Source organism: Solanum verrucosum, unplaced genomic scaffold, assembly GCF_900185275.1.
Source record: "Solanum verrucosum unplaced genomic scaffold, falcon-dt-bn FXZP01000102.1, whole genome shotgun sequence".
NCBI lineage: Eukaryota > Viridiplantae > Streptophyta > Magnoliopsida > Solanales > Solanaceae > Solanum > Solanum verrucosum.
In genome coordinates, this window is record NW_026019930.1 from 3,088,718 (window position 1) to 3,113,517 (window position 24,800).

The 24,800-nt window shown below is 31.4% G+C and overlaps 4 protein-coding genes across 6 annotated transcripts; all 4 read right to left on the reverse strand.

Moving 5' to 3' along the window:
* Window positions 1–1,059: 1,059 nt before the first annotated feature.
* On the reverse strand, window positions 1,060–12,300 carry LOC125828554 (4-coumarate--CoA ligase 2). 2 transcript variants are annotated; one of them, XM_049507871.1, is made up of 6 exons: window positions 11,647–12,300; window positions 10,796–11,263; window positions 9,693–9,891; window positions 9,073–9,286; window positions 8,876–8,978; window positions 1,060–1,188 (listed from the first exon to the last, which is right to left on the reverse strand). In XM_049507871.1, the coding sequence occupies exons 1-6, from the start codon at window positions 12,187–12,189 to the stop codon at window positions 1,069–1,071; spliced, it is 1,647 nt and encodes a 548-aa protein (XP_049363828.1). In that variant the 5' UTR covers window positions 12,190–12,300; the 3' UTR covers window positions 1,060–1,068. The 2 variants fall into 2 exon arrangements, with proteins under 2 accessions (XP_049363828.1, XP_049363821.1); XM_049507864.1 differs by lacking the exon at window positions 1,060–1,188 and adding an exon at window positions 7,805–8,123.
* On the reverse strand, window positions 2,366–3,204 carry LOC125828801 (E3 ubiquitin-protein ligase RSL1-like). Its single transcript, XM_049508128.1, has one exon. It carries the CDS (start codon window positions 3,202–3,204, stop codon window positions 2,371–2,373), a length of 834 nt encoding a protein of 277 aa, XP_049364085.1. The 3' UTR covers window positions 2,366–2,370.
* Window positions 12,301–15,194: 2,894 nt separating the features above from the next.
* Window positions 15,195–18,482, reverse strand: LOC125828880 (uncharacterized). The gene is made up of 2 exons (XM_049508201.1): window positions 18,421–18,482; window positions 15,195–15,443 (listed from the first exon to the last, which is right to left on the reverse strand). The coding sequence occupies exons 1-2, from the start codon at window positions 18,474–18,476 to the stop codon at window positions 15,206–15,208; spliced, it is 294 nt and encodes a 97-aa protein (XP_049364158.1). The 5' UTR covers window positions 18,477–18,482; the 3' UTR covers window positions 15,195–15,205.
* A 2,048-nt stretch (window positions 18,483–20,530) lies between these two features.
* On the reverse strand, window positions 20,531–23,511 carry LOC125828768 (ACT domain-containing protein DS12, chloroplastic-like). Of its 2 annotated transcripts, none has more exons than XM_049508101.1 (10): window positions 23,174–23,511; window positions 22,611–22,665; window positions 22,380–22,505; window positions 22,202–22,296; window positions 21,929–22,013; window positions 21,768–21,827; window positions 21,424–21,479; window positions 21,187–21,292; window positions 20,994–21,062; window positions 20,531–20,900 (listed from the first exon to the last, which is right to left on the reverse strand). In XM_049508101.1, the coding sequence occupies exons 1-10, from the start codon at window positions 23,308–23,310 to the stop codon at window positions 20,838–20,840; spliced, it is 852 nt and encodes a 283-aa protein (XP_049364058.1). In that variant the 5' UTR covers window positions 23,311–23,511; the 3' UTR covers window positions 20,531–20,837. The 2 variants fall into 2 exon arrangements, with proteins under 2 accessions (XP_049364058.1, XP_049364053.1); XM_049508096.1 differs by having other exon boundaries at window positions 22,380–22,508; window positions 23,174–23,491.
* Window positions 23,512–24,800: the final 1,289 nt, after the last annotated feature.

Sequence of the window (24,800 nt, forward strand, 5' to 3'; positions counted from 1 at the left end):
TGCAATGATAAGTCCTATAAAAAAAAAAACTTAAGAAAGGCTTAATCAAAAGAAAAAATATTTCAAGAAAAAACTATATACCTAAAAAACGGTATTATAGAAAGAAAAATAATTTTAAAAGTACATCAGATAAATGTAAATGCTACAACTGTAGCGAAGAAGGACACAAAAGTTACGAATGTAACAAGAAAAGAGTAAAAATATAAAAAATTGATAGACTAGAAATTGATTCAGATCTAGAATCTGTAACATCAATAAAAAGTGACAACTTCTATGAAGAATTATATGAAGAATATTCAACCAGTTCAGAAGAATCTGACTAAATGAATCAAGAAATACAAAAGGAAACTGACAATTCAGTACCAATTCTTGAAACTAAAGAAGATCAAAGGGGATATGTCCTAAAAGCAACATTCGATGGAGAATTATTAAAGAAAATCCAAGGATTACAACTTAATCTCAAAACTGAAGATAATATATTCAGTAGAATGCAAAGAATGTTTGCAAGAAACAAAATTTCTTATCATGAATATCAAGAGGTAGAAAAGGTAATAGAAATTACCCAAACTACAGGGAAGACATAAGCTAAAGCTCTTAACTAAACCAATGATCGAACAGATCCTCGGAAATTGTATGTACTTTAGTACTTATGTTATGTTGTATAAAGATCATTCCTTTTTAATATGCCAATGACATTTTTGTATTCAAAATACTCATATATATATATATATATATATATATATGATATGATGATTAGCCGGTTATAAACATAGCTTAGAAAAACTTGGCAATTACTCGAGCAGCTGATGGGACTTTGATGCCATATCTGCATAGTACCTTAGGATTTGTCTGCTTTTTAACTTTGACAGAGACTTGAGAAGATCAGAAACAGTAGAATTTATGTTCGGAAATGTAGGCTGGATCAGTGGGGATCGAACGGAAGTGTAATATCCACTTGATGAACCTGAAGATCTACTAAAGTTTTTCAGTGTTCAATCGCACAGATATTTGCAGGTCCTGCCTCGTGTGCACATCTTCATCATCAACAAGTGTTGCAATAAGTAGTATTTAATTTGGAAATCCAGCAGCTAATTTAGCTCTCAAGTCCTTCTTAAGGATTTTTCCAGATGGAGATTTAGGAACAACATCCACAAAAAATACCCTCTTTATCCTCTTATAAAATATCACCTGAAAAATCAATTTAAAATAACAAAAAAATAGAACCCCATTTTATAAAATGTGTACACAGGAACTGTTTTGTGCAAACAAGATAAGAGTGGTGAGAGATGAGAAACAATGCTTATTATCTGTTCATTTTAATTCATAGACAATAAATATTATCATTTGATATAAAGGAAGCTTCATTAACTTGCATCAGTATTTTCTGGAAGATTGTTGCAACTGTGGCATTCGACATGGGACTCAATAAGAAGCTAAGGATATTGAAGCTGTAAGATTTGATCTTGGTTTTCCTATATTCAGGCTTATTCTACTAGTGGATGGTTTTCGGATCTCAGTTCAACTCAACTCTTGTTATTATGAGAATTGACTAGCTTTCTGCTTTTAATGTGAGATTACTAGTTGCCCACAGTTCCTTTTGATATCTTTCATCACCTCATGTCATTATATTTGGCTACAAGTGCACTTCAATTGTGTCCTATGCACAATTCATCCCAAGACTTTCCAAATGCTTCTGTTATTATGCTTATGACGGTTGCAATTTCCGAGATACTGACTTCTGCAACTTCTATAAGATTATTACAGCTCACCTGTGCAGGAGATTGGCCATGCTGGACGTAGATTCAATCCAAGCTTCTAAATTCCTGGCTATAGTCTGATAATTTTTAGGTACCTAAAATCCATTGACACCCTTTTTTGGTTGGTATCGTTCTCTGTTGTTACAATGTCTAGTGCGGTGTAGAGTTACTTTCAAAATGTAGGATAAAATAGAAGTACTTAAATAATAATAAGTAAAGACAAAAATAGAATAACATATTAAGCTAACATTTGTGATCACACCAAATTGGTCGTTTCACAAAATGGGTTGTTTCGTCGTTATCTAACAATAGATTTAAACGAGACGATAAATTTTAAATAACAATCACAACAAATTTTGTATTTAAACTAACAATACAATAAAATTGGTAACAACCATCCAAACAAGTAGTGAATGTACTACTTGAGATGAAGTCCTTGGAATAACCAGGGTGCTCAGAAATGTTAGTTAGAATAAATATATAGTTCGATTAAAGAAGATCACATAAATAAACTAGACATTAGAAAGTCACAAAACAAACAAGACATTTTTTCCCTTTTTAATAAAAAACTACCATGTAAACATCATATCAAACATATCTTAAAAGTACTGCATTAACAAGCATGATTGTTTCTCCAAGTTATTCCACATTTATAACAAAACTGTGATCCACACCTGCAAGTCATATGCAGGCATCCCTCAGTTTTCTCGACGAAAAATCTGCAATAAGGACATCTAGTCCACTGTTTCGCCTTTGCTAATTCCTTCACCATTAAATCTTCTCTGCTTCTTTCATCCACATTCATTTTCCGAAACTCTTCGCATTGAACTCCACAATGCCACGGTACATAACATTGTGCGCAGAACAATCTCCGGCAAACAGGACACTCAGATTCCCTAACTATATCATCCGAATCGTTCACTAGCATTGCCGAACAATCTTTATATGGACAGTAGAATTTCTGCGAGGCAAGAATAAGTGATTCACACAACAATTCGTCCCAACTATTACGTACATCTTTAGGTATAATCGAAATGCACGTTCCGAAATCGAGAATTCCCCTGCAAGCTACACCAGGACATGTCACAACATGAATTTTGTCCTGGATTTTTATTGAGACGTGCTTGTTAATACAATCAGTACAAAAAACGTGGCTGCAAGATTCAATTGTGAACATTTCATCAATTTCTTTTCTCTCTGCACAAATCTCGCAGAAACTTAACGATGATTCGCCGATTTCAGGTTGATCTACACTACTCTCCTCTGCAGGGGAATTGGTCGAGTTTTGATTGAAAATTGTTGAACTCATTATTATTTCTTGATCCTGGAGTTGTTCAGCATATTTGTCATCTGATATTGAAAAGTTTTCGACATTTTGGATTTCGTCAAAAAGTAATGAGAAGTAAAAATCATCACAAAACAAATCAAAGGCAGCTTCATTTGCCATTTGATCAAAATGATGAGTTATTTGATTTGATATCTATATATGAACTATTGGAGTGCCTCGACGAGTTACTTAAGTAGTAAGAAGTCTAGTCTCATTGGAAACCCAAACAAGTTTTTCAAACTTTTAGACTTCTCTAAATATACTAGATACATACCCCGTATATATATTACTCTTTGTGTTTTAATTTATCTATGTGATATATGTGGAATTTGAAGTTAACCAATTTCTTAACATGTTTTTATATATTAGAGTTATCCAATTTTTTATTATATATATATATGAGAGAGAGAGAGATATTTTTTAAGTTGCTAATTATTGTGATTTATAATATTTTTTACTTAATTTTCATATAATAAATAGTACTCCTTTTGTGTTGATCATGTGATACAAATGAAGTTTCAAAAGTCAATCATTTTTTCTATAATTTTTTTTTGTTATTTAAGTTATTAATTATTGTGATTTACAATATATTTTATGTATTTTATATAATATCTCTGTCTCTTTATTACAATTTACGTGGTATAGATGAAATTTTGAGAGCTAACAAAATCTTTTTATATATTTTCAAATATTTTGAAGCTATTAATTATTATGATTTATAATATTTTTTACATAATTTTTTAATATATATAAAGTGATACAATACAAATTTTAAAAAATGAAAACTTTAAATTGCCAAACTACCTCTGGCTACAAGCAGGCATGTTGAAACTTGAAAAGTTATTCAAAATTTTATATGATTTTTAAAAATATTTTAAGTTATTAATTATTGTGATTTATAATTTTTTAAGCGATTTTGAAGTAATATATATTATTTCGTTCTCCCAATTTATGTGGCATAGATATAATTTCAAAAATTAACCATTTTTATGTCTTTTAAATATTTTAAATTGTTAATTATTGTAATTTGTAGTACCTTTTACGTAATTTTTAAATCATTTTTGTTACTTCTCATGTCCCAATTTATGTGGTATTGATATAATTTCGAGAGTTAGCCAATTTTGTTTATGTCTTTTAAATTTTGAAGTTGTTAATTACTGTGATTTATATACTTTTTATGTCATTGTCAAATAATAAATGTCATTTCCTCTAACCCATTTTATGTGTCACACATAGAATTTTGAAAGTCAAATGATTTTTTTATATTAATTTTAAATATTTTAACGTATTAATTATTGTGATTTAAAGTATTATTACTATAATTTTCAAATATATAACAGGCTAAAAAATAAATGTAAGACAAAATTAAAAGGAAAAAAGTGCAAAATTAATGGTCAATTAATGTGATGCAAATGAAATTTGAAGAGTCAGCTAAGTGTTGTATATATTATTTTTTAAAAATTAAATTGTTAATTATTGTGACTTATAGTACTATTGTGCTTTTAACATCATTTTTATAAATAACATATGTTTCTTCTTTTATCTTAATTTGTGTGGCACGATAGAATTTAGAGAGTTAATCATTTTTTATACGGAAAAGGGTCAAAATTGCCCCTGAACTATGCGAAATAGACACTTATACCCTCCATTACATTTTGGGATCAAAAATACCCCCGCAGTTATCCCAGGAGACCACAAATACCCTCAAGAGTTAACACCCCAATTTTTTAGTGACGTGGCAAGCCACATGGGACTAATCCCTCCACCTAAGCATTGTCAACTAAGATTCACTACAAAAGAACTTGACTTTTAGTGGCGACAAAGTCACCACAAAATCCCAAAATATTGCTACTAAAGGTTATGAGTGATTTTTAGTGGCGACTAAGGCTCCAACAACCATTCGCTAGTAAAACCTATTTTTTCAACAAAAAAATATGATAATTAATTTTCGATTGCGACCTAATTTTCTAAAATAAATAACTTGCAATATCCTTATTAAAAACATCCAATATTATTACAAAAAATAATCAAAATTACTTCTCGATTCAAATCTCCTACTATATATATATATAATGCATCATTGTACATTTTATACATTTACATATGACATAAAAATAAAACATATAGTGTCTTCAAACTCCTACTTAATCGATATCATATTTGGTTTTTAAAAAACAATGAAGAAAAAAACACAAAATTAGAATTTAATGTTAAAAACTTTTAGTGACGATTTTCTGGGCTTTTGTGGCGACTGTTGTTGCCGCTAAAGGTCTAGTTCTTTTGTAGTGAATCCTAGTTGGCAACGCTTAGGTGGAAGGATTAGTCCCACGTGGCTTGCTACGTCAACAAAAATTTGGGGTGTTAACTCTTGAGGGTATTTGTGGTCTCTTAGGATAACAGCAGGGGCATTTTTGATCCCAAAATGTAACGAAGGGTATAAATGGTCTATTTCATATAGTTCGGGGGCAATTTTGACCCTTTTTCCGTTTTTTATATGATTTTTCAATATTTGAATTCTATAATTACAATAATTTACAGTACTTTTTATTTAAACTTAAAATAATATATGTTATTTCTTCTATCCTAATTTATGTGACATTAATAGAATTTAGAGTGTCGATAATTTTTTAACATTAGTAATGAACAATCATATTATCATTTAAATTTAGCCTTTGTAATGAAATATTAAATTTTATTCGTTAATTTTATTCTACATGATCTCAAACACAATAACAAAGAAAGCCTAAAATAACTACAAATGAATACTAAGGGCCCGTTTGGCCATGCGATATGGTATCATGATATGGAATCATGATATGATATCATGAAATGGAATCATGACATGAATTAATTGAAGTTTTGTTTGGACATGCGATATGGAATTTTTGTGTTGTATATTTTCTCATAAACATAAAAATCTCATAAGTTGTAAAACTATTAAAATAGCCCCAATTGTTTATTCAATTTTATCAAATAAACAAAAAATTATAAAACCGTAATAAATTATTACAAAATTATTTGTTCACCACTTAAGTAATTGTTTCATGTAACTTTAATTTAATAAAAAAAATTGAACATAAATTGTAGTGTACTAGTCTTTAATATAATCCTCCCACATAGTACGGACAACCTCCTCACGTTGAACTTGCATTTCTCGATCATGTGACCGAGAAGACGAACCAACATTGTTACTCTGAGCCATTTGTTGGTCAATATCATCCGCAACTATATTTTCATGCTCATAGACCATAAATATTTCATCACTTTAACAATGTGTGAGTTAAAGTGACTATATGTTGGTGAGAATAATAAATTTTATGTCGGTGAGAATAATAAATTTTAAAAAGTAATGATGTGATTATAAATTTTATTTACATATGAAATAAATAGTTAGTATATATAAATGTGGGATTGTTTTAACAAAATATAAACTCGTGGATCAATTTTTATATTAAAATATCTCAAATCATGATATGAAATTCTCATATAATTCCATATCATGGTTTTTGGAGAATATGGAATCACATCTCATGATATGGAATCAACGTAAAATCGCATGTCCAAACGCTGATTTCATCTCACGATATCATATCGTAATATGGTATCACATGGCCAAACGCCTACTAAATATGTCTACCAAAAAAAAAATAGTACTAAATATTATTGATGGGACGTGTGGGTCTGAGTAAGTGCTAACATCAGCACTTTTATGCCTTTAAGGCATTGAAAAAAGCCTCACATTTCAATATATTTATCAATGTGTACCAATGGATTTATTGTAAAAAGGTACAAAAGAAGGGGCAAATAAAACTTTGAAAAAGTACTGCATTATCAACAAAAGGACACTACAGGAATTAGAGGGAAAAAATCATGAAACACACAATTTCCAAAGCAAATTGTATAAGCATTCACAGCAAAGTATATAGCAGAATTAGATAGTAACTTACCAAATTACCATTGTCTAGGAAATTATCAACAAAAGGACACAATAGGAATTAGAGGAAAAAAAATCATGAAATGCACAATTTCCAAAGCAAATTGTATAAGCATTCACAGCAAAGTATATAGCAGAATTATACAGTAACTTACCAAATTACCCTTGTCTAGGAAGCAAGCATGTTGACGAACAACTGGTTCCTAGACTCTTCTATATATTAGTAATTAGTAATTATGGTAACTCGATAACTTAAAAGTCAAAACTTATCACTATGATTTGATACTTCCTCAATTTCAAATTAATTGAATTGTTGAGACCTTTTTCATTTTTGAATTAACTTAATTGCTCAGTATTCAAGACTACTTTTAGATTGTTCTTTCAATTTTACATTTCATTAGTTCGTATTGAAATTAATGATTAGTTAATAGTTAGTTACTTTAATCATAAATTTGACAAAAATTAATAAGGGAAAAAATGAAAAGTTATGTCTAATTTATGTTTTAACCTCTTTTTTTAAAGAGTGTGAAACACTTCAACAATTCAATTAATTTGAAATGATTCTTTATCCATTTTAGAGTGTCATATTTATTAAAATAAAAAGTCCAAAATAATAATTATTTTAGAAAATCAACCCGGCCCTATTGTCATTAAAAAAGTTAAGCTAGAAAGAAAAGTTATAATGTTTTAATAAATCCACGGGATTTATGGTGGAATTTTTTTTTATGTTACACTAGTAAATGACTAAATGCAATATGACATCAAACCAATAGAAAAAGAGATTTGAAAAAAATTAAAGTCCCTTACACTCAAATTTACATACATTTTCCTCCTTTTGCCAAATTGGTTAATTAATTTTAACCGTATAGAGGCAGGTGGTTGAACGTACAAATACAATTCAAAGAACAAAATACGTAACTTTTAATAATGAAAAAAAGAACTGGTTATAGTTATTGTCGATCGCCATTAAAGTATAAAGTAGTATTTAATTTGGAAACCCAGCAGCTAATTTAGCTCTCAAGTCCTTTCTAAGGATTTTGCCCGATGGAGATTTAGGAACAGCATCCACAAAAAATACCCTCTTTATCCTCTTGTAAAATATCACCTGAAAAATCAATTTAAAATAACAAAAATTAGAAAAGCCCATTTTATGATACAAATGTTACCAAAAGTAGAAGTTTTGACCAAAGTAAGTCATTATTTAAATCAATTCATCAAAATAATATGTTTTTTTTGAAAATTTATAGAACTAGTATAAACGTATTCCTGAGTAACGTTTTAGGCTATATTTTATTTTAAAAATTATGATGCATAAAATATATGGGCTGACGGAGTTAAATAAAATTACATCAAATTCCATGAATAAATTAAATGAAGAGATAAGGTAAAATTGAATACTGCAAAATCTTAACCAAAGCTCGATTAGAACACCCATAAACTTTTTGTAGGTTGTTTGTGATGGTTTATGTGTTTGTGGTGATATGAAAAAAATGGATAAGGAAGAAAAGATGTGAATGTGTTGGTGAATTTTTAAAAGAAGAATAAAACAAGGATATAAAACAACGCCGTCAGCCCATATATTTTATGCGTCAGAATTTTTTTAATAAAATATAGCCTAAAACGTTACTCAGGAATACGTTTATACTAGTAATTATATCAAGTGAAGGATCACAATTTATTGATTTTGTTAAAAAATGTTTTTATAGGGGTAGGAGAGGGAAAAATTGGAGAGGAAATGACAAGTTAGAGAAACAACAATCACCAATAAGATAAAATTTAGATAGTCAACCAACTGAATGAAAAAATAATCTCGATTTGACAAAATTTGTCAAAGGAAAATAAATGAATTAGACTAACCTGCTTTGTTATGAATTCTTTGACTTCATCTTCAGTAATTGTGGAGCCATTTGATCTAACAACAAAAGCCACTGGAACTTCTCCTGCTTGCTCGTCTTTCATTCTGCGCAAATTTAAACAATTATTAGAATTTCGAAAGTTCGATGCATTAGCATTATTGTGCCAAAAGTGCGATCTTATTATAATTATTGACTTACGGAACGACAGCAGCATCCGAAATATTGGGATGATTGAGGAGAAGGGCTTCAAGTTCAGCAGGAGCCACTTGAAATCCTTTGTATTTTATCAATTCTTTTAAACGATCCACGATGAAAAGCTCGTCATCGTTATCAATATAACCAATATCGCCTGTATGTAACCACCCTTCTTTGTCTATTGTTCCCGTAGTGGCATCCGGATCATTTAGGTAACCTGTATACAATATTCATATTAATTTGATTCAAATTCAGGTCAACTACATATCAATCAAACATTTAGAAAAAAAAATTCATATAAATTCATTAGTTATGTTCCATCACGACATAATGGTTAAATACATATACTTTTTGCTAGTGGCCCAACGTGACACACACTTTATGAATTAGTTGTACCAAATCTATATAATCAACGGTAGATATAATTTTAAAAATATAAAAATGCACATTTATAATATTTTGGCCCCACTTGAAGATATTGACTCCCGTTAAAGTGGAAGAATGGAAGTTTTATTTTCTTTTTGTCATTTTTCTTTCGGAAATTATTGTGTAAATAATGATTCGAAGTTACTTTTTTTTATGATAGAAAAATCACTCAACTAATGATTCGTCTGATAACGAACCTTTCATAATTTGATCGCCTCTTATACAAATCTCTCCAGATTGGTTCCTAGGAAGAGATTTGCCAGTATCAGGATCCACAATTTTCATCTCAGCATTTCTAACAACAGTCCCACATGCTCCAGATTTAATTTCGAAGGGTTCTTTAGCAAATGCCAAGCACATAGCCAACACTGGTCCGGCTTCTGTCATCCCATAGCCCTATACATAATAAAAACAATCACAATCAAATGATCAATCACTATTATTTTAACTTTGTTTTATAATATAATTACTCATATTAGCCAAGTCACCTTAATTTGTTGTAAAATATGACTAGGAAAATCACACTATCATATGTGTCTTAATTGAATTGACAAAATTGTTCATTTGTGGTCATTTACTTGGTAGATATGACTTGGGATATCAGTATCAAAAATGTGATTTGACATATTACTCCCGATCTGTCTATTTTTACTTATCTTGTACGATCTTGTTACAACCTTAAACGTAATAAAAGAATGGCCTATTTAATATAATAAATGAAATATTTTTTGAAAAATTATTATAGTTAATAAAAGGTAAATTATAAATTAAATGATAAATTATTTCTTAATTTTTTATACTGAACAAGTAAAATATGATACTCAATTTAAGCTCTAACGAGTGTTTGTTATAAATAATTACTACCTTTTATTTCCTATTAAATTATAAATGATTGGATGGTTTAAATATTATTTATGTCTTGTATAAGAAAAGTGGAGTTGCTTCATTGCAATATTTTTTAATTGATTGAATCTTTTCAGCAACCTGAGATTAGACGTTTACCAACCACAAGGAAATTTCTAGGCAAAAAATAGAAAATTCCAAACAAAAGCCTTATTAACATGTGAAATTAAGCTTAATTAATCCCTATAATTAGTGTAAAATATTCAGCAATTAAGCAACAATGTGCATTGAGATCTGAACTTAGATCAAGTCAAATCAAAATCAACAATTAACTAATCATATATATAAGTACTACTATAAAAACTAACGCCAGCCTAAATTAATGTGAGCAATTTGATATGTATAATTAAATAAAAATATATTAATTAGGAAGTTGTTAGGAAATAAGAAATCTTACTTGACCAAGTTTAGCATTAGGAATTTTGGCTCGAACAGTGTCTTCAAGTTCTTTTCCTAATGGTGCAGCCCCTGACATAACGGTTCTTACTGATGATAAATCATAATTATCAACCATAGGACTCTTAGCAATGGCCAAAACAATAGGTGGCACAAATGGCCCTATTGTCACCTTGTAATTTTGTATTAATTCCAAGAATGGAACAATATCAAATTTTTGCATAATCAAAATTGCTGCTCCAACTCTTAATCCACATAGCAAAATGGAATTGAGGGAATATATATGAAACAAGGGCAACACACAAAGCAACACATCCTCACTATGGATGTACAAGTTTGGATTTTCACCATCAACTTGTTGTGCCACACTTGTGACTAGTCCCTTGTGTGTCAACATGACACCTTTAGGTAGACCGGTTGTTCCTGAGGAATAAGGCAACGCCACCACATCGTCGGGTTGGATTTCCACCTGTTGAGATATCTTTTAGTTAAAATGATCGTATAATTCAACATGATATTAAAACAGATTAAAAATTTCGAAAGAACCTAGAAAGTAGAGAGTTTGACTAGTGAAAAAGAATCAACCCCCAAAATAAGGTATTTTCTCCACAAAATATAGTACTATATAATTAAGCAACTAACTAATTAATATTTATACAATTTAACATGATACCAAAATATGCACAAATCCTCGGTTTATTCACCCCAAAAAATCATCTTCACGTGTTTGACCAGTGAAAAAGAACCAAGTTTGTACGTAAGGAGAGTACAAGTCTCAACATAACATAATTACGTAACTAATAAATATGTTTTCTCAATTTACTTTTAGATAAGATGATCACACAGTATTACCTCAGGGATATCATGCTCATCAGCCTGAATCAACTCGCAGAAGTGAACACAACCCTCCGGTGCAGAGTCAATACACACAATCTTCACATCATTCTCCAACGCATAATCCTTCACCTTGTTCACATGACACGCTTGCGTGACAATGATCTTAGCATTAGAAGCCTTGGCTTGCTTCACAACTTCAGCAGACGTAAACAAAGGATTAGCCATCGTCGAAATTGCGCCGAGGTACGACGCACCAAGGAAGGCGTACACAAATTCTGGTGAATTTGGCAATAAGATCATAATAGTATCCTTTTGTTGGATCCCAAATTTCTTATGAAGACCAGCTGCAACTTTTCTCGAATTGAGCTCAACATCAGCGTACGTATAAATTTGATTATTCGCCCCGTCGATTAAACACGGGCGCGATTTAAATTCCGAAATGTTTTCGAAACAATATGAGTGTAACGGAAGATGATTAGGGATGTAAATATCAGGGAGTTTCGATCGAAAAATTATATCGCCTTGTTTTGTTTCCTTCTCCATTGTTATATTTGTCATTTTTCCTTAGCTTTTGAGACTTGATGAGAACGAAAAAAAAAGTAGTACTATGGTTTGAAATTTTGGGCACGTTAAGAGCAATAAAGAAAAAGTGTTGAAGACTTTTTTTAGGTGTCCTGAAGATGAATGTTCAAAGGTGGAGTATATATATGAGTATGTGTTGTTGAAGACGTGAAGCCAAACTAGAGAGTTGGTGAGAAGGACTTGATGGGAATTTAGGGTTGTTTAGGGGTAGTTTCATGGAATTTTTTTAAAATGTTTTTCTAGGGGATATTAGAAATGTGACAACATAACAAATTGTAGTGTAGTGGTGAAACTGTTTCATCCTTAATCAGAGATACTAGCTTCGAGCCCTGAATATATATGGAAAAAATCTTGTTCGAAGCGTCATCTTTGTATGGGTCATTCAATATGCAATTCAAATTTTATCGGCACTCTAATGTTCACTCCGGACAAAAGAAGAAAAGAAATGTGAGGACATGAAGAGGTGTGGTTGGTGAAAGTGGTTCTTTGATGAGGATTTGGGGTCCAAAAGTTAGGTGGTACTCAAAGTTGACCTTCAAAAAATGTTAAAAGACTTTTTCAACAAATAAAATTTCACCTACCGCAATATGCCGGAACGGGTTGTTGATGGCCCCCGGACGGTGACATTTTCACCTACTGATTTACACATAATATTATGTTTAATGAGTTTTAAAGTACTACCTGTAAGTAGGTGTTACATAAAATATGATAACCAAATCAATAACCTAAAATGGGTGGTAGGTGATCATTAGAACTGATTTATATATAGCGTAGCAAAATTAGATTTATTTTTAAAATAAGGTCAAAACTGTCCTCCTTGGTCTCATATTATTCGTAACTTTAATTTCCTATATATAGATATTAAGTGTCATTTAGCTAATATTAAATTTGAATTCAAGAAAAATAAAATAGAATTGACTCTCTATACTATTTTTCGGAATTCTGAGAGGAATTTTCTCTTCAAATTGCAACCCCTTAGGCTCCGAGCTCCTATTTTTCCTACCATAGTATAGCAAGTAATTAACTAAAATATAGATAATGTGATATTTTCATCATTATTAGATGCCAGAAGTTAAATGAGTCAAGGTCTTATTTCTCAAAAGCATTCATTTCTTCTTAGAGTAGAGAATCAACAAAACTTGAGACTTGAGTTAAAACGTCGAAGTCTCTAGCAAAGCGTGAATAAGCTAAAATTATTTTAATAGACAAGTAAAAATGTATGAAACGACTAATTCAACAAAATTGCATTAATAGAAAGAGGTCTTTCAAATAAAATAATGCATTATAAATTATCAACATATATTGACTAGGGTTAATTTAGTAGAAATTTGTTATTCGTTAATGAACTTTGACTAATTCCACTTTCCTCGCTCCATCATGGATCTCATGGCATATATAATAACTTTAATATAATACTTTCCGTCCTAATTAAATAGGCAGTCGGTGTACAAATTATTTCGTTTTTATAATTAATAATGTGAAGATTGATTAATCACTTTGGTTAATCTAGAAATCACTCCAATGACATATGTTACCCAAAAGGTGTTGGTCTTTGCTTCAACCACATCAAAAACCACCCTTATAGAAATTGGATATTGACTCATCAATCCATTATATCCGCTTCCCCAAATAATAGTGTATTTATACGTTAACGAAAATTTATAATTTGTATATCTTGGAAGTGATCAATCAAATGGTAAAGAAAAACTACAAAAAAGAGTTTATAATATTAGTTTGGTCAATTGACCTATATATGATGATACTAATATGAAAGAAAATTATTAAAACTACAGAGAATAAATATCCTCATAAGGAAATAATGATCAAATATGGAAGAAAATTATATTTTTCTTTCAGAAAAAAAGTAACAACAATTATGATAATATTTTAAATTGCACATATGCATTGTGATAAGGCCAAAACGTGTAATTAAAACACCGATGGACCTAAATTGTTATATGTTTTGTCGAATTATAAGACAAAAACTTGTGTTAGAGACCTAAATATCTTAGATGAGCGAGTTTAAAATTGAGTCTTGTTGACAACTTGATATCGAAGATAAGTAATATATTTTTATTTGATGTTCGATATTTATATTAAACTTTAACTAATTTAAATCTATACCACATAAAATTTCACTTGAGAAAAACTAAAGCGCTCTCTATCAAAAAATAAAAAAAAAAATTGTGGACCAATGAGTGTCAACTATCAAAACAAAAGACTGTGGTTGCTCCATTACCCAAACATTTATGTGTGATATACAGTCAGCATTATCTCTAGGTTCCTCCCATACCACGAGCAATCTTGTGGTATTTGAAATTTGAATTTCCTTTCGATCTACTTAATTAATAATAATAGTATATTTAGAGTTAATTACACTGAATACTTATATAATATGAGTTATTTTCAAAAATACTAATATGACAAGTCTTTTGTTATCTTGATAAAGATAAGCCATATATTTTTAGACATATTTTTAATAGCGCTTCAGAATGTCAAAAATATTATTTTCAAAACATGACTTATGTTGGACCTCACGTACACCATGCGTGAATAAAATTAACGATACTATTCATAATTTTTTCCAACATTAGTTTGATGTCAATTAAACTATTCAAGTAAGATATTACTCCCTCTGTTTAAAAAAGAATGACATATTTTTTTTTAGTATGTTTATAAAAGAATGACCTTTTTTTTGGTAATATTTTCCACGTACCATGTTTAACGCCACAAGATTAAAGAGTAATTTTGTATATTTGACATAACTTTAATTTAGGACCACAAAATTCAAAAATCTTGTTTTTATTTTCTTAAATTCCATATCAAGTTAAACTAAGTCGCTATTTTTGAAACGGAGGGAGTATTATTTATAAAGTTTGACATGATTGTTTATAAAACAAAGCAACTTAAACAATAGGAAGATACAACATTTTAGAGGTAGAAGCAAATTACATTTTGCAACAAATTAATTACTTATAGATAATCTTCATGATTAGAAAAACCAATTAACAGCTCCAAAATCCTTTGCTGCAGCAAAAGGAACATCTTCAATGACTTTTTGTTGACCCTTTGGATAAAATATTCCAGTGCGGTCATCTGGGACCCACCAACTATCATCATGATTATTTTTCATCACACTCTTCACTTGATCTTCACCGTTCAATTTAACTGTATCATTAATCATCTCTGGTGATGTGCTTTTTCTGTGATACCCTTTACGCAGGATTGGCCTGTGTACAACACACTATAAGACTCGTACGACCATTATTAGGTTCGTCTGATACGTGAGATAAAGATCGTTATAGTTGAACTTCAAAATTTATTTATACTGTTAATAAACGAAACGTTTTGTAGCATTACTCAGTTCATATATTTTGAACGGTTCTTTGTTTTGATAAAAATCATTTCGTCTCAATTCTAAACATACTGAGATATGTTATTACTTATTAGAGTTAACAAGTTAGATTATGATAATTTGTCTAGTCCATTTCATCGGCCCCCAAGTAATCTTTCAAAAGATATTAATAGAAAAAACATTTATTGATTCCTTTCATTTTGATTCTTTCAATTCAGTCCAACTTATCCATTTAAAACGTTTAATGCCACATATATATAATATTGCTAAATAATTAAGGTAACTACGTAAGGGACCAACTGGAGTGAGAAAGAGAGATAAAATTTGTTTGATGGATTGGACAAAGGGCTAACCCATCGGTGACCCCTTAAATTTGGCACGAAGTTTCACTTAGGCATCTTAAGTGGGCGATGTTCATTTTAGACACCTCATGCAGGGTCTCGATGTGTCATTTTGACACTTTTTGCTTACATGGCTTAGTGAGTGTAATACACTTGTTGAGCGCGCGTGAAAAACCTATTTAGTCGATTTTTTAATTTTTTTTTTCTTCTTCTTTCCCATTTTCAGCCACCATTTTTGCAAACTTAACTATCCAACATGGTGAAAAAAAATAGTTACAGTAAAATGATGAAAAATGATGGAAACTATTTTAGAAATTTAGGAATAGATCCATTTCAAGATTAAATATTAAATTATTCATGAGATTCTTTCTTGAAAGAATTTAATATTTAAGTAGGGGTATTTGGAGAAGGGGGGGGGGGGTAGGTGTTTCTGCAAATGGGTATGGTTTTTTGGAGAAGACAATTGGGGGCGGGGGGGGGGGGTGGAGGGGGGCAGGTGTTTCTCCAAAATGGGTATGGGTTTTTGGAGAAGACAATTGGGGGTGGGGTGGGGTGGGGGGGGAGGGGGGCGGGAGTTTCTGCAAATGGGTATGGGTTTTTGGAGAAGACAATTGGGGTGGGGTGGGGTGGGGTGGGGGGGGGAGGGGCGCAGGTGTTTCTGCAAATGGGTATGAGTTTTTGGAGAAGACAATTGGGGGTGGGGCGGTGTGGGGGGGGGGGGGGAGGGTCATGTGGAGATTTTATTGATTTAATTTGTTTTAAAAAAATTATTTGGGCAAAAATCCACGTGTCATTGAGTCATTGGTTACTTTATATTTTTACTCAAAATTCATTATCTACAAATTGTTTTTGACAAATGTCGTCATTTAATTCGCTACTTTACACGTCATTCGCGAGTGTAATACACACACTTCATATATTTTTGTTGATTGGCAAAAGAGTGTCAAAATGACACAGCGAGATCATATATGAAGTGTCTAAAATGAACATCACCCACTTAAGGTGCCTAAGTGAAATTTCGTGCCAAATTTAAGGGGCCACCAATGGATTACCCCTTGGACAAATGATCACAATTCACACACGCAACATCACATGTTTCTGATAAGAGAGTTGCATATATATGGCCACAAAATTTGAACTTAACTTTAGCTGAAATTAATATTAAAAGAATATATACTGTATGTACTATTTTGATTGACAGCTATTTATGTCAATTTTTCATTTTTATATATCTTCACAAGTTGCTTACTTGCACTGTGCCTTCAGTGACAAAAAATAGATGGATGTAGTAGTACTTAGGGGTGTGCACTATTCGGATTAAATCGAATAACCAAATCAAATCAAACCGAATTTTTATTTGGATTGGTTTTTTAGTTTTTTGGATTGGTTTTGGATTAATAAATTACTTTGTTTGGTTTTTTGGTTTGGTTTTGGATTTTAAAAGATAAAAACCGAAAAACCGAAAAAAACCAAATTATATATATATATACTGCGTGGAGTCGCGTGGTGTGCCACATAAGTCAAAAGGTGTACAAACTTACAAAAAAATGAGTTCAAGGGGGTAATAGGACCTTAATTTAGTTAAGGTGTGTCTCTGTGATTTCGGTCATAGTCTAGGGGGTACTTGTGTCTTCTCCCTTTTATGTTTGAATTACATCTAAAATATGTATACTTATAAGTATTGTGTTTTAAGTTTTACTTATGATTTATATTAGAAAATATATTTAAGGGATTAAATATTATTACTTTGGTTATATATGTTATTAATTATTGACATAACCGAATAACCAAACCGAAGAAAGCCAAACCGAATAGAGGAAAACCAAATCAAACCAAATTTATTTTGGATCGGATTGGATTACACTTTTACAAAACCAAAAACCGAAAATCCAAACCGAATAGTGCAAAACCAAACCAAAAAACCGAATGCACACCCCTAGTAGGACTTGATCCAATATGTAGTCAATATGCTACGTATGAATTATGATTGACCATCATAATTATGAATTTTCATTATTTTATTAGAGGTTAACTCAAGTAATTTCACATCAAATGAAAAAAAGTTAATGTAATATTATTAATATTAAAAGTCCTCTAATAAACCTATAATATATTTTTAATCATATATGAATCTTTTTCCTCCTTTGTGACTTAGTTTTAGCTAAGTCTACCTTCCGCTTCCAAGAAATTGTACGTCTTCGAAGACAACTTTTCTTTTATGAGATTAAATTATGATATATGCATTTCCAAAAAATTACTTTTCTTTAAAATTCACACTGTAATCTTTCCTAGCTAAAATCAGGAGAGTAAATTGATCGAATACTCTTTGTCGAAAAATTGTATTGTACATGTAGAAAATCATATTGTATATATAGGTCAAACCAACTTTTTAGAAATATATAGTAAATTTTGAACACCATCAGTAAAATTCTTAGTTTCATCACTGAGTTTAATGTACGTGATCATTCCCTTAAAAAAAAAGGTTTTAGCTGAAATATTTTGTAAGCTTACTTGATATACATGAAGTTCATGGACTGTGCTCCTCTACCAGCTGCTGCAGTTGCCATTTTTTCACTGCTGACCAAATTGTTGTGTTTTTAAGTGATGTATTTGCTAGCTAGCCAAATGTTTTTCCATTTTTATAGTAGTTCAATATACTTACAAGTAAAGGGTGGTTAATTAATTGGTCATGGATAATTTAGTTTCCCAAGAAAAAAGGCTAAGGATCTTATCCATTTTTTTTATAAAAAAAAATCGTCGTATCTGCATAGAAGAATGATGGACCATAATCCTTTGTCATAACGATATGATAATGTTAGTTCCACAGGATATGGAAGTATACTAGTATAGATAAAATTAATTTCTAGACTATATCTATATCCTTTTTCTTTATCCCCTATCTATTTGTAACGATTACATCTTCTTCTTTTTTAAATTATGATGTTCGGATCAATTTTATACAACTCTAATTTTATGAAATATTTGTCACTTTCCACCGCCAACAAGGTTATATATATATATTATTTTTTTGACACATAGTTAATGGGATTTGGGAGGTGTAGAAATGTCTAGTAATTGAGATTTGAATTTACAAAATTATTGTTATTCGTGTGACCTCTTCATCATTTGAATTGTTCCCTTCTAGAGTGGGGAAATATAAGAATTTATCTATAATTGAGGAATTAAAAATAGTATTCTTCCAATAACATATTTTAAAAAATGATAATTTCTCCTTGGATGATTTCGGCTATATATCAGCCGTTGAATTGAACGAGTTATTAACCGGTCCAAACTTGAGGAAATAGGGCGAATCATGCATATATAGACTAATTTTACACCCCCAATGGCTAATAACTAATAAGTAATACCATCAGCTAAATTATTATTTTTTCTTTCTAGAAATTTCAACCAGAGAAAGGGAAAATAAAATAAACTAATAAACAGGTTGTTTCAAACATTATGGGGCTTTGATCCTGACCTTGTAAGCAATCTAACGGTACGAGTCTTGTCCAACTTAATTATATATCCATGTTTGATCAACTAGTCACAAAGTTTTTAAAAATAAAGAGTTTTTAGTTAAAATCTGGTAACAAAATTTGTGATTACAAATCATCTTATCAAGAAAAAAAGTAAATATTGATTATAGTAAAATTTCTTTCAAATAAATTAATACACAGGGGGACGGTGAAAAATAATACAATTAAATAATGTTCATCATGAGCGTCACACACTTTTAGTTAGTCCTTGCAGTGTGGAAAGGCCATTCACAAAATTTGGTCAATAATTGACTTGATTAATTAGATGTCGTGGATGAGATCACTCCTTCAAACAACTTTGCATATCCTCAAGAAAATTAAAATAAAATAGAAGCAACTCCCAAAGAGTTTTTTTGGATATGTCATAATCCACTACTGCTGAAGTGAATAGTGAATATCCATTTTGCTAAAATAATGAGTTGTGCAATGATTTTCTAATCCATCTAACTGGTCCACACACCTAACTGGGCAATGGAAATATGGTTACATTATGAAAGTTTCTTTTTCCATTCCTAGTTAAAGTGCTCACAGGCCTTATCTTCACTTCATCTAGAGTGAACAAATAACAGCCACACTCCAAAATCCACCCCCACCCCCCAACACACACACCATTCTTCCCAAAACTCACTTATGATATCACACTAGGTAATATGCATTCGGTACCTGCATTGGAATCTAAGATTCGCACTACTTAGGCCCCATCCACTACATCATATCTTTGGTAGTAGGTAATATGTTAGGTTGGTGTAGCTAGCATGGATAATTGCAGATCACATCAAGAACCTATTCATTATTGATTGAAAGTAAAGGAGGAACCATGATTAATTGATATTTATGCAAGATAAGTCCAAATTTGTTTTCTCATTTCAAGTCAAAGTAAAGGAGGAACCATGATTTATTGATATTTATGCAAAAAGTCCAGTTTCTTTTTCTCATTTCAAGTATCTTCCACGACTTGGCTTACTAGAGAGCCATCAACAACAACATACCAATGTAATCCCATAAGTGGGTTCTGAGGAGGGTAGTGTGTACGCAAACCTTAACCCTACCTTGTGAGATAGAGAGGCTGTGTAAGTTCGATTGAATTGGTAGGTAGGACAATCATCTTTTCCACCTTCATGTTAATGAAACTGAAAGCTCAAATTGCAGTGATGAAGGATAACATAATTGGTTTTTTTTTCCTGTTCTGAAAACTTATATCATTAACGTATAAATGGTAGAAACCTACATTGTTACAGTAGTATTGAAGCTATGATTCTGAGTTTCATGCATATTTTCTCTGTTTACACCTTGGAATGGATTGGTGCTGGTAAAACCAGCAAGCCTCATGATCTTGAAAATTGAAAGTACTTAGTTAACCCTGTTGACAACTTCTCACTTTTCAGCATTGTATTAAAAACTTGCATCCTCTGTTGTTGGTCTCCTCAAGAAATAACGCAGGCTATTCGCAAGAACCTATTCGAGACTGAAAACTGTCAATAACTTTCTTCAAGCTACCAAGGTCTAATGAAAGAAATTGTATATTGCTTCTAACTTCGCATCGGTTACCTGTTGAAGGGGCTTGATCAGCGCTTTGCCCTTGTAATTGACATGAAATTTCGCCTTAGCAAGCAATCCCTACACCAAAATGAAACTTTTCAACTCTATGCCAGCTACTGCAGGTTAATACTTATTAGAGGGCACAACCACTACTTAAACAGTTTAGTGAAATGATTTGGAAAACCTCCTGAAAAAATCTCACCTCAGTATCGAACTCTCCTGATTCAACATCAACGTTTATGTCAGTAATGGTCTTGACGAGATCAACTATCAGTCCAGGTCTGTCTGCTGTCTCTACACAGAGTAAACTGCAAAATAGAGGCATTTTACTATTCTCTTCAAGTTGTGCACTAAATGGATCAACTAATGAGGTTGATTATTAAGTTTAGCAGTTTCAGTATGTACTGATCAAAACCAAGAAAGGGAAATATGACCTTACCTTCTTTCAGGAGCATCGTCATAAACACGGATATGGGTCGCTATGTCCACGTCAATCTGAAAATTTTCAGCACAAACAACAAAGTAAGATTTAAGTTAAATGATTGATATGAAAGTTAATGTAAATCAAGCCTTGGTTTCTGTATCAAATTTGTACTAGAAAGAAAGCTATTAGTCGTTACTACAATGCAAGAACTAGCAGGAACCTCGCACATTCAGAAAACAACCCCCCATTCCCACATTGTCTCCCACATGTTCAAAATAACCAATACAGATGTGCATAATCTTGTTAATGTTGTATGCACACACTGGAGGCGAGGACATCATATATATGCTATTAACAACCTTCTGATATGGTTGAAAAACACCGAAAGCTTCTCCCATAGCTAATCTGGAGCTACATTCCTGCACCAGAAATTATGCAGTAAGAAGAAGAAGCTATATATGAATCCCTCATGAGGTACCAGATTAAGCAACCGATGCTCAACAACTTATTGAAGTTCTACCGGGTGGTATTCCATCATATTATTGATGATCGTCAAACGAATTGCTTCAAGCAGCTCTGGATCATCGACCTTCCTACCCGTAGAACTAGAAACAAGTCCCAATAGCAAAACAATCAGAATTTCAATCAGGGAACTAATGTTGTTAGACGCATAACAAAAGATTCATTCGAAAGTATTTTCAGATATCTGGTGACTGATAGTAAGCAAGGACTAAGTATAAGAGGAACAGAAAAATCACCTAGCAGCATAAAGGAACCCACAACATGAACTTACGCTTTTGTGATGGCGAATGTGTTATGCTTCCCAGATGAATCAAGACATACATTAGCCTTGACAACATTCAGCCCAAGGTTTTTTAATGCATTCATCTGAAATACACTTTGCAAATCAAAACCAGAACAGACAGCAAATAGCACTCAACACTTGAATCATAAGAGTAACGGATTCTTACTGTGTCGAGAAGTGCCCCAAGGCGATCCCCAAAGGTAACCTCTACGATCGTTGCTTCTGGATCTGAATCCAAATCGATTACAACTTTGGGTGTTGGAACTGCAGCAGTCTCTTGTGAACTTCCATCCTGCTTGACCAGTTATTACATGAATCAAAAACAAACATCTCAATCTCAGATCAAAAATTAAATAGCAAGGAACAATTACATCAATCAGCTAATATGCTTAGATACCTCCACAGCTGTAACCGATGCTTTCGGAATAATTGTACTCCCAGATAAAGCTAATCTGGAAAAACAAAGTAGATTGATTTCAAATGTTGCCCATCTAATACTACAGTAATTCCAAGTCCATATAATTACTAAACTTTAGGAAGTCCATAGATCTAATTCAAAAACTATCTTACTATCTCAGTTGGTTGACTAACTATCTGAACTTACTAGTGAGCGCTCGATTCCCCATCTTGTAATCCCCTCCCGATTTCCCTTTTCTCTACCCGCAATTCAAAAAATAAAAATTTCCCTTTCCTAATTGACCAATTTATCTCACAAATTTAACCAGTCCTTGAGAAAGTACCAACTACAGAGACTTCTTTATGATCTCAATTAAAGAGTACATCATTTATCCAGCTGCATTTCAAACTTTGTGATTAAGTTAAAGGATACTAGTTGACCAAGACTCACAAATGTACTAGAAATTTTTTTTAAAAATTGGGAGAAAATAGGATTCCACAATCAATAGAAAGCAAATTAACTAAAGATGAATTAAACCAAATTCAAACAAAAATGTAGCTTACCTTTTGGGTGTAATGTGCAGTTTTTGGACTGGATTCAAAGCTAAAGAGCCATTAAAGAAGCCTGGAGTTGAAATGGGTTGCTTCTCTATAGGTTTTAAACTAGTGGGGATTCCACAAGAAACCATAGCCACAGCCATTTCAGTTCAATAATATCAAGAAAGAAGAAGATGCACTAAAAAGTAGAAAATGTATTCCTATTCTAATCTTAAGATATATAGTAGACTAAAAGATATTAAGAAAATGAAGCTGTGGGGGCTAGAAAATGCAGCAGATTGCTTGTTCTAGTAATATCCGCCATTATAATGGGAAGCCACCTATTATTGACTTTATATAAGTATTTATATATCAACAACTTGACAGGCACAAATCTGTGGTCCTCCTTTTGTCTTTGTTGATAAACTCTGCCGAACAGATCACTCTATTCAATCTTTCCATGAACCGGGGCTGGTATTTTAATTTATGTGATCTAATTTAATTTGATATAGAATTTATTTTTAAAAAAATTGAAATTTGTGGTAGAAAATAAGTAAAAGTAGATGTTTTTGTAACTATAAAATATTTTTATTAAAAATAAAATGAATATTTTAAAGTTAAATTATTAGTAAATATAAAAATGTGTCATATGTTTTAGATAGACTAAAGAAAAAATGAGTTATACAATTTGGGACGAGTGGTAGATTATAATTTTGACATATTAGTAAGGATGGTAATTGGGCAAGTTGAATTAAATTTGAACATGTCATAATGGGTTAAGATAATAAATGAGTCAAGAGTCAAAGCGGAATGAATAATGGGTTATAGAACGGGTCAAACTCAACTCAACTCAACTCAATTCTTATTAACTTTTGTATTATTTTATTTGTTCTTTTACAACATTTTAGTACCTTTTTTTTTACTACCTAATTAAATTATTTTAAAATTAAAAGTATTTTAACAACATCTCTCTCAAGTCAATTTGGGTTACTATCCATCCAATATTTAATAGATTAAAATTAGTAAATAAGCGAGTACGAATGCAATGAATTAAACAGGTTGAATTAAAGATTAGTTATGCAAAAATTACTTCATCAATGATTTTGCTTAAAATAATATAGATTTTTTAATAATTGATCAAGCTTTTTATATACATGTTCGTAAACTTTATACTTTTGATATGAGTTTGGTGTATGACTGAGAAGACAAAGGGGCAAAGAGGGGGGCGGGGGTGGTGTTTCTGCAAAAGCGCATTTGGAGAAGACAATGAGAAGGCAGGAAAAAAAAATACTATTATTTGGTAAAAAAATTTCTTTTTAATTATGTGGGCAAAATGCCATGTGTCACCGATTTATTGGGTGGTTTTTCTTTTTTTTTTTCTTTTCAAAATTGATTATTTAAGAATTATTTTGGACACACATGACAAGTGTTGTCATTTAATTTGACACTTTACATGTCATTAGCGAGTGTAACACACACATATTATATATTTTTGTTGATTGTGTAAGAACTGTCAAAATGACACAGTGAGGCCTGACATCGGGTGTCTAAAATGAACAAACCTAGTTAAAGTGTCTAAGTGAAAATAAGTGTCAACTTTAAAAGGTTACCGATGAATTTTTTGTTAAAGGAATATATTTCATTTTATTTATTT

Excerpts from the sequence above, each read along its gene's own strand:
- LOC125828801 (XM_049508128.1), bottom strand. The coding sequence starts at position 3,204 with ATGGCAAATGAAGCTGCCTTTGATTTGTTTTGTGATGATTTTTACTTC.
- LOC125828554 (XM_049507871.1), bottom strand. The coding sequence starts at position 12,189 with ATGACAAATATAACAATGGAGAAGGAAACAAAACAAGGCGATATAATT. Across the intron at positions 9,892-10,795 it reads CTAATGCTAAACTTGGTCAA|GGCTATGGGATGACAGAAGC; the intron begins GTAAGATTTCTT and ends TATTATGTATAG. Across the intron at positions 1,189-8,875 it reads AAGAATTCATAACAAAGCAG|GTGATATTTTATAAGAGGAT; the intron begins GTTAGTCTAATT and ends TTGATTTTTCAG.
- LOC125828880 (XM_049508201.1), bottom strand. The coding sequence starts at position 18,476 with ATGGCAACTGCAGCAGCTGGTAGAGGAGCACAGTCCATGAACTTCATG. Across the intron at positions 15,444-18,420 it reads ATGAACTTCATGTATATCAA|GCCAATCCTGCGTAAAGGGT; the intron begins GTAAGCTTACAA and ends TGTTGTACACAG.
- LOC125828768 (XM_049508096.1), bottom strand. The coding sequence starts at position 23,310 with ATGGCTGTGGCTATGGTTTCTTGTGGAATCCCCACTAGTTTAAAACCT. Across the intron at positions 22,297-22,379 it reads TTGGGGCACTTCTCGACACA|ATGAATGCATTAAAAAACCT; the intron begins GTAAGAATCCGT and ends AGTGTATTTCAG. Across the intron at positions 21,828-21,928 it reads ATATGATGGAATACCACCCG|GAATGTAGCTCCAGATTAGC; the intron begins GTAGAACTTCAA and ends TTTCTGGTGCAG.